This window comes from Prionailurus viverrinus, chromosome E1 (assembly GCF_022837055.1).
Source record: "Prionailurus viverrinus isolate Anna chromosome E1, UM_Priviv_1.0, whole genome shotgun sequence".
Lineage (NCBI taxonomy): Eukaryota > Metazoa > Chordata > Mammalia > Carnivora > Felidae > Prionailurus > Prionailurus viverrinus.
In genome coordinates, this window is record NC_062574.1 from 16,506,553 (window position 1) to 16,513,879 (window position 7,327).

At 41.1% G+C, this 7,327-nt stretch overlaps 1 protein-coding gene across 1 annotated transcript in view; it reads left to right on the top strand.

The window, feature by feature from the left end:
* Positions 1 to 7,045, top strand: part of BLMH (bleomycin hydrolase) — a 45,285-nt gene extending 38,240 nt beyond the window's left edge. Inside the window, exon 12 of the mRNA XM_047831968.1 lies at positions 6,088 to 7,045. Coding sequence (XP_047687924.1) covers positions 6,088 to 6,239 — 152 coding nt within the window. The 3' untranslated portion in view covers positions 6,240 to 7,045. The remainder of the gene's footprint in view (positions 1 to 6,087) is intronic.
* Positions 7,046 to 7,327: the final 282 nt, after the last annotated feature.

Here is a 7,327-nt window from a genome sequence, read left to right on the forward strand (position 1 = left end):
CCAAACTTTTGTGTTAACTCTGCAGGGAAAAGAAGCCTCTTCTCATATTAGTGTCCAGTGTTTGTCTCGTAAATGGCACTTGCGGTTCCCTTTCTTTCTTTCTATCTCTTTTGTGTTTGAAACATCCACCCCAACCTGTTCTCTGTCTTCTCAGTGCATGCCCTTGGAACACATGGCATCTCTGAGTTAAAGATACAAAATACCTTATAAGCAAACCTCACAAAAACTGGGCACATGACTGCTGATGTGGAATGTGTGAGCAGGTGAAGTTCAGTTGCCTGAACTAGATTACGTGCTGTTATTTATTGCCTAAGCCATAACTACCTAGCCTCTGAGCACTCTCTAGAAGGAAGCTGAACCTCATGGAAAAGACTCTGAATTTGAAGATGGAGGTTTGAATGCGGGCTTTACTTACTGGCTACACGACTTTAGAAAATTCATACCAACCCTTCCTGCCTTGTAGCATTGTTGTAGGATTACAATCAAAACAAGGGCAGTGGATGTGAAACTGCATTGTGAAGTGAAGCTTCCTACAGATTTATGCATATGCCTTTGTTTCGTTTTGCTTTTGAAAGTGTAATTCTTTTGACAAATGATAAAATCACATTGTTCCAAAATCAAATTGCCAGAAAGCATATAAAGAGAAGGCTTTTTTTCCATTTCTGTCCCTCTCCACTCCCTTCCCCTTCCCTTCTTTCAGGTTACCATTTCTGTTAGTTTCGTTGTATGTTTGCAGTGTGGTTTAGTGCAGCAGAGGTAACACGCCGTATTACCCTGCTCTGCCTCTTGCTCTCACTCCTCTAAACAGCATGTCTTGGAGGCATTTCCTATCAGTATGTTTCCATATCGAGACAGCTTCATTATTTTCCATTGTCTGAATGTACCATAGTTTATTCAATCAGTTCCCTTACTAATGGAACTTGGGGTGCTTCCAGTTTTTTTGCTATTACAAACAGTATTGCAGTGAGTTAGTATATGCACAATGCTTAGAGCAGTGCTTGGCATATAGTAAGTGCTAAAAAAGTATTAGTTATTGTGCATAAATACATACTATGTTCATGCAAGTATTGTGTGTCTGTGGGATAAAGTCCCAGAAATGGCATTAGTGAAGGCGGTGAATGCATTTGAAATTTGTCTAGATATTGCCAAATTCCATTTCAAGGGATTGTGTCATTTTGCACATTTGCAACACACTCAATAGAAATGTAAGGTATTACAACGGCTTTATACAGTGGGTACCCAACAAAAGTGGCTGACAGATTATCACCATTTAATTATCTCTTGAAATTGTATGTGTTCCTAATTGGAGATTAGACTGTGCCAAGGCCTTAGTGAGTGGTGGGTTTTCATTTAGACTATGCTTATCATGTTTTCTTACCATTCATCGTTCTTTTTTTCTCTTATTTTTTATTATAATAGTAGAAAAATGTTTATTAAGCATAGTACCAAAGTTAGAAATCATAAAGGAAAAGATTAATAAATTTGATTTCATGAAAATAAAAAGTTTTAGTTGACTAGAAAGCATCCTAGACTAAATTAGAGTGAAAATTATATGATAGGAAAAAATGTATGCCACCATTATAATATATAAATATATAGTGTGTTATTACTGATCACTACGAAAAAGGCAAACACACCAGGTGAAATAGGCAGAGGTGCCAGACAGGCACTTTACAAAAGAAAACTGTAAATAGCAAGCAAACACAAATAAGAAAATTAAATAATTAAGGATGTGTACAAAGATTTAGTTGCAAAAATATTTATAGCAATGTTGTTTCTAAGCATGAAAACACAATCCAGACTTCAACAGTAGGGGATTGATCATAATTGGTTTACTCCTACAAATTCAGCACTTAAAAATTATGGTGTAGATAGGTGTATTTTTTTTTAATCAATATGGAAAGAGATGCATTGGAAAACAGCTTGTGTGGTACTTTGTAATAAAAGAGTGTGTATGATGTCTCATTTTATTAAATGTATAGAGTCTACCCGCAGTAACTATCAAAGGCTGTATGTAAAATGTGGACAGGGTTTATCCCAAGGTGGTGGGATTGTAGGCTGTTTTTAAATTTATTCTCTTCTTCTCCTCATCCACCTCTTCCTCTTCCTCCTTGTGTTGTTCCTTCTCCTCCCATGCTTCCAAAGTCTGTTCTAATATGCGTTAATTATTTGGGTAATCTTTAGTATTTGAAGTCAAAAACCAATATAAGAATTCAGAAATTTTGATAGGAAAATCACCTACCCTGTTGTATAAAATTATCATTTTGTTATTTTTTGTAAGTTTTTTTCACCTGTGTATCTGGATTTGTAACATGGTTGTAATTAGATAGGGTATATCATTTTTAATATACTTTACTTTTATCACTTAAATATTTCCCATGTTGCTACATAGCCTTTGCAACTTCATTTTAAATGACTGGCTATGTTCCATGAAGCTGTTTCTCACTATTTATTAGGAAGTTGGAAATAGAACAATGCCAGTGAGGTTTTGCTTTCCTTTCTCGGAGGCTTTCTTCAACCTTGCATTATCACCATCAGGTGAAAGATTGGCAGTGATTTAATGAGGCCTTGACAGTCCAACCTCCTTAGGTCCATGCTGCCAGACACACCCATCAGAGCAGAACAGAAACTTGATTTTGTCACATTCTTTTCAAAAATAGCCCTAAAAAACCCACCCCATGTTAGTCACAAATCATTTGTTAGTGAGGTGAAGTACCTCGTAGACCAAAGACAGCTCAAGATAGAAAATTGACCTAATCATGAATGATGGTGTATTTATCCCCTTAATCAAGTCTGAGAGGTTAAATGTTAGATTTCTGGTAGAATTTCAGAAAACTGTTTTCTCAGGTAAAGATCTTCTTTCCCTTAAACTAACCTATTCACACCTCTTCTGTTTCTGAGTGAATCTGGCCTAATCCGTCTAGAGCTGTATCAACAGACACCGTTTTTCTCTTTACAGACCAACACTACCCTTTTTCTTAACAAATACAGAAACATTGCCAGTTTTTTTGAGGGACCAACTTATTTTATTTCTTTCTCACTGCATATAAACAACCACTTTAAAGTTTAAGCAAAATTTAATTTCACCTTCGTTCCTAAAGCTGACTTTATCTATTTACCTGTTTCCCAAAATATAACCTTGGGATCCTTGTTGCAGATTTTTCTGTTCCGTTTTCCCTGGGGAACGCCTGTTCTAGTTGCCGAAGTGCTTAAGGGCTAGAAGCTGCAACTTTGTTCAAGTCAAAATGGCCACTTTAAACCTGCCTGAATGGGTACTTTGCTGCTTCCTTACACAGCACTCACTTGGGTTTCAGACATACTGATCCTAATCTCAAACTCCCAAGACACACGGTATACAACAGTTAGAGCAGCCCCAAGTTCATTATCTACTCAGGGTGCAATTACTTGGAGGCCACCTAGACTGTGAGGTTTTTGTAGGCCCCCAGAGAATTCATATCCTGAAGAGAGAGACTAATCAGGCAGGTCCTAAAAGGGTGGATTGCAATTGATAGGAGTTTTAATTTGTGAGGACTTAATCTGATCTGCTTTTGGAACAAGATAGTGTAGATGTACTTATTGTCCATTTTCTCTGTGCATTCTTTGAAGACTCATTTGATTGTGTGATGATAGTATTGTCATAAGGACACAGAACTTTATTACATGAATCTGCCCCTGTCCTTCACCTGCCTCACTGTCCAGAGCTATGCTAGGGATTGATTTAGCCTGCATTATGTGGGGGCGGGAGGATGACTGATGTCTCAAATGGTGTGGTATGCAGTAGTCTGGTCTCCATGCCCACTGAAAACTCCTTTTGGGGAGGGCAGATAATGAATTTCTCAGGAAGCAGTTACTTAGTATGCAGCAAGTACTGGCCCTTCAGCTGACCAAGTTGAGAGTTGATGTCAGTTGATAGAACTATCTATCCGTTGATAGAACTTACTGGCAGTGGTGCAGGTGACAGTAAGGGCCACGTCCTTGACTGGCTGACGCAAGCAAAGCAGGGCCTTTGGAGAATATAATTAAGACAGAAACCAGAAACAGCACAGGCTACAGCGTTTGTCTGTGTTCCCCTCTCCTGTCTCCCCTGCCGAGAAGAAGAGAGCCGGATCAGGAGGCTTGCATCCACGGACAAAGATGTGTTCCCTCACATGACTTGGAAGGAGCCCTTGGGCACTTCTCTGGGGTGTTTTCTTATGAGAACAGATACCCTGTGCCACATCAGAGCGAGCTGTCTTTGGCTTCTGTCAGAGGTGAAGAGGAGAATTGGGCATAGGGTGACCTCACCAAGATAGTTGTGGTTTTATGTCAGATAATGTCCTCTGTTGCACCATTTAGCTTACCTTCATGTTGCATTTTAGTTACTTAAATCAGTCTGGCATTTAGAGCAGCAGTTGTCAAAGGTGTCAACCTCCCTTTGAGGGAGGTTGCAGGGTCTTCCCTTCTCCAGCAGCCTATCTGTATAAGGCCAGATTTTACTTCCTCTACTTCAGCCAGAACAACAGATTGCAGACAGAAGCAGATACAAGAATTCGTCTGTCTTCCATGAAGCCAGACATTAAATTGTAAAACAAAACCACTTTTCTAACTGAAGTTTAGTTTGTTTTGGAGAACATAATTATTTTTTCCTAAAAATATGTTATTTACATTCATGTTTTTTGATTCTTATGAATTAGTATTTTTAACTTAAGGTTTTAATTTCAAATACGGTAGGCATCAGTAGGTATTACCCACATAAACAACTTTTCACGGTCCTCAGTAATTTTAAGAGAATACATACAGTTTGTGTCCAGGGCTGAGAAGTTTGATAACTGCCACACCAGAGGACCGCCTTGAGAGAAATACCTGCATCTGCTTTACTTCTCTTGGTTCTTTGTAGTGAGAAGGGATATAGCATATAGCTTTGCACAAACACTTTGAGAGAAAAATGGCTCAAGTGTCTGGTATAGAACAGGTGCCGTGGGAAGATGGGCGATGGTGACGATAGTGATGATGACGAAGATGATCGCTAGTCCCTGTGAGTCCTTGCATGGGAGGAGCAGGACCCCTGTGTATATTCACAGTTCTGTGCTCTCTGCTCTCTCCTTGGCCGATTCTTGTTTCAAATACACACACTGTAGTCTCTCGCTTTAATTTTGCTCTTTATATTATCAGTGACTCAAGTGAAGCAGTTTTCCTGCTGTTTAAGTGTGTTGGAATACGTTCCTGAAGGGGAATTTGTTTCATTCTAGTGGAGCCCAAGATATGGGTTAATCTTCCCAATGGGAAAGGGCAGATTTCTAAGATGGCTGGATAGCTGATGACGCCATGTTTTCTCTCAGCTGAGCTCCCCGCCTGGGTGCCGGTACAGCTGTGCCGGTCTCTAGTCTGCCCACTGGAGGTCCAGAAACGCTTGGGCCTTCCTGAGGAAGAGAGGTCAGGATGCTGTCTCAGTCTTCCAGTTCTACCTGATCTCACATCAGATTTCCCACGAGGCCAGCAAAGACTGTTATCATTTGACCTATACAGTATCATCTGCTAAAGGGGGCTCCTGGGAATGACGACATGGCCCCCTCGGGTCTCCTCTCAGCTCTCCAGCTTAGCTAGTTGTAGGAATTTACAGTAGCGAGAAAGGTAGGAGAACAGCCAGTGATGGTGAGAAGGTAGGTAAGAATGGACCCTGTGTGCTTGCCCTTCTGACCCTAGATGGAGATTAATCCCCGTGGTGTGGCTGTATGAACAAGAAGCGTTTCCACCTATCTTTCAGGGTCATGCTCTCTTTAGCCCTGACGGCCTGGGCAATGGAACAGCATGGGATCTGGTAACAGTCTTAGGTTTAAGGCCCAGGTCTGAACCTCACCTGTGTGACTGGGACATGTCACTTAGTTACTCTGAGCCCCAGTTTTCTAACTGATAAAACTATAGCCTTGCCTGGCTTGTCTGCTTCACAGAATAGTTAATAAGACTTAGATTAAGTGAGGTTATAGATGAGAAAGCTGAAAAACATGTGCAAATACTAGTTTTGTAGCAAACTTCTTTATAGTGCCTGTGGGGTTTCTGCTCTTTTCCCCTTGGCCTCTGGATTCATGAGGCTTTTGTTCTTTTCTCCAGGTTACCTGTGCATGACAGATGAATGGTTCTCTGAATATGTCTACGAAGTGGTTGTGGACAGGAAGCATGTCCCTGAAGAGGTGCTAGCTGTGTTAGAGCAGGAACCCATTGTCCTGCCAGCGTGGGACCCCATGGGGGCTTTGGCCAAGTGATGCTGCCTGCAGCTCTTTCCTCCTCCCATGGGACCTGAAGTGACTACAAAGGACAGACCCAGGGACTGAAGCCAAAGTTACACGGGTTCCCACAGGACACAGTCAGATACTTGGATTGCTCTTCCAGGAACCTCTTGGAGAAGTGTGCTTTATGATGAAACAAAATATTCTTAAAGGGAAAGATCAGGTCACACTATGTACTCTCTTCATCTCCAACAGCTCAGGATCTCTTAGCATTTTAATCAGATGTAATTGTGTGTCTTAAGTCTGTCAAAGAGGTTTGGTTTAGTGTCTGTTTTAATAAGACAGGAGAGGATGAGCAATTGTAGAATATGGAGAGAAAATGGACCTGATGCTCCGTGTTTCTAGAGTAGAGTTGGGGGAGGGTTGTCCTAAGATTTGAGCTTTCAAACTGCATGCTGCCTGACAGTATCACTGTCCCTCCTAGATGGCAGTCACTGAATTCAGGTTTTTTCAAGGTAATTTTATATGCCTCTAATAGCCCAGGAATGGGAGGTTGATCAGATCTGACATGATTCCTTCCTGTTGTTTGGAACTTTTGGGGGGGGGGGGGGGCACAGCTCTACTCAAGTCAGGGTTAAGTAGAGGCTTAGAGAAAAAGAGGAGTGTGAAAACAGCCAAAACCATATCATGATCTGAATTCTAATCATCAAGGGGAGCTTGGCCAAATGGCTTACCTTCTGCCTCTGGAATTGGGAGTTGGGTGGGCAGGAAAAAGTGATACCATTCTTTCTGACAACTAGATGGTGCTGAGAAGCTTTTGAATAAAACACTTTGCTAAATGAGAGTAAGTGGCTTATTTGATCTAAGAGTTTCTTTAGCAACAAAGGAAAGCAGCCAGGTGACCCATGTTCTTCAAAATAGAAAACAGCAAGATAGTTCAGGGCTTCCCTGCTTCAGCTTCTGTATGGAATAGATGATCCTTCCCAGTCTACACTGATCCTCACTGGCTTCTGCTAGGTCCAGCCTCGGAATTGGCTGAAGACTATGTATTTCACTGAGACTGGACATCCCTTTCACTGAAAGCAAAAAGTGTAGCATCGTAATCAACATTTCCATCAGTGCCT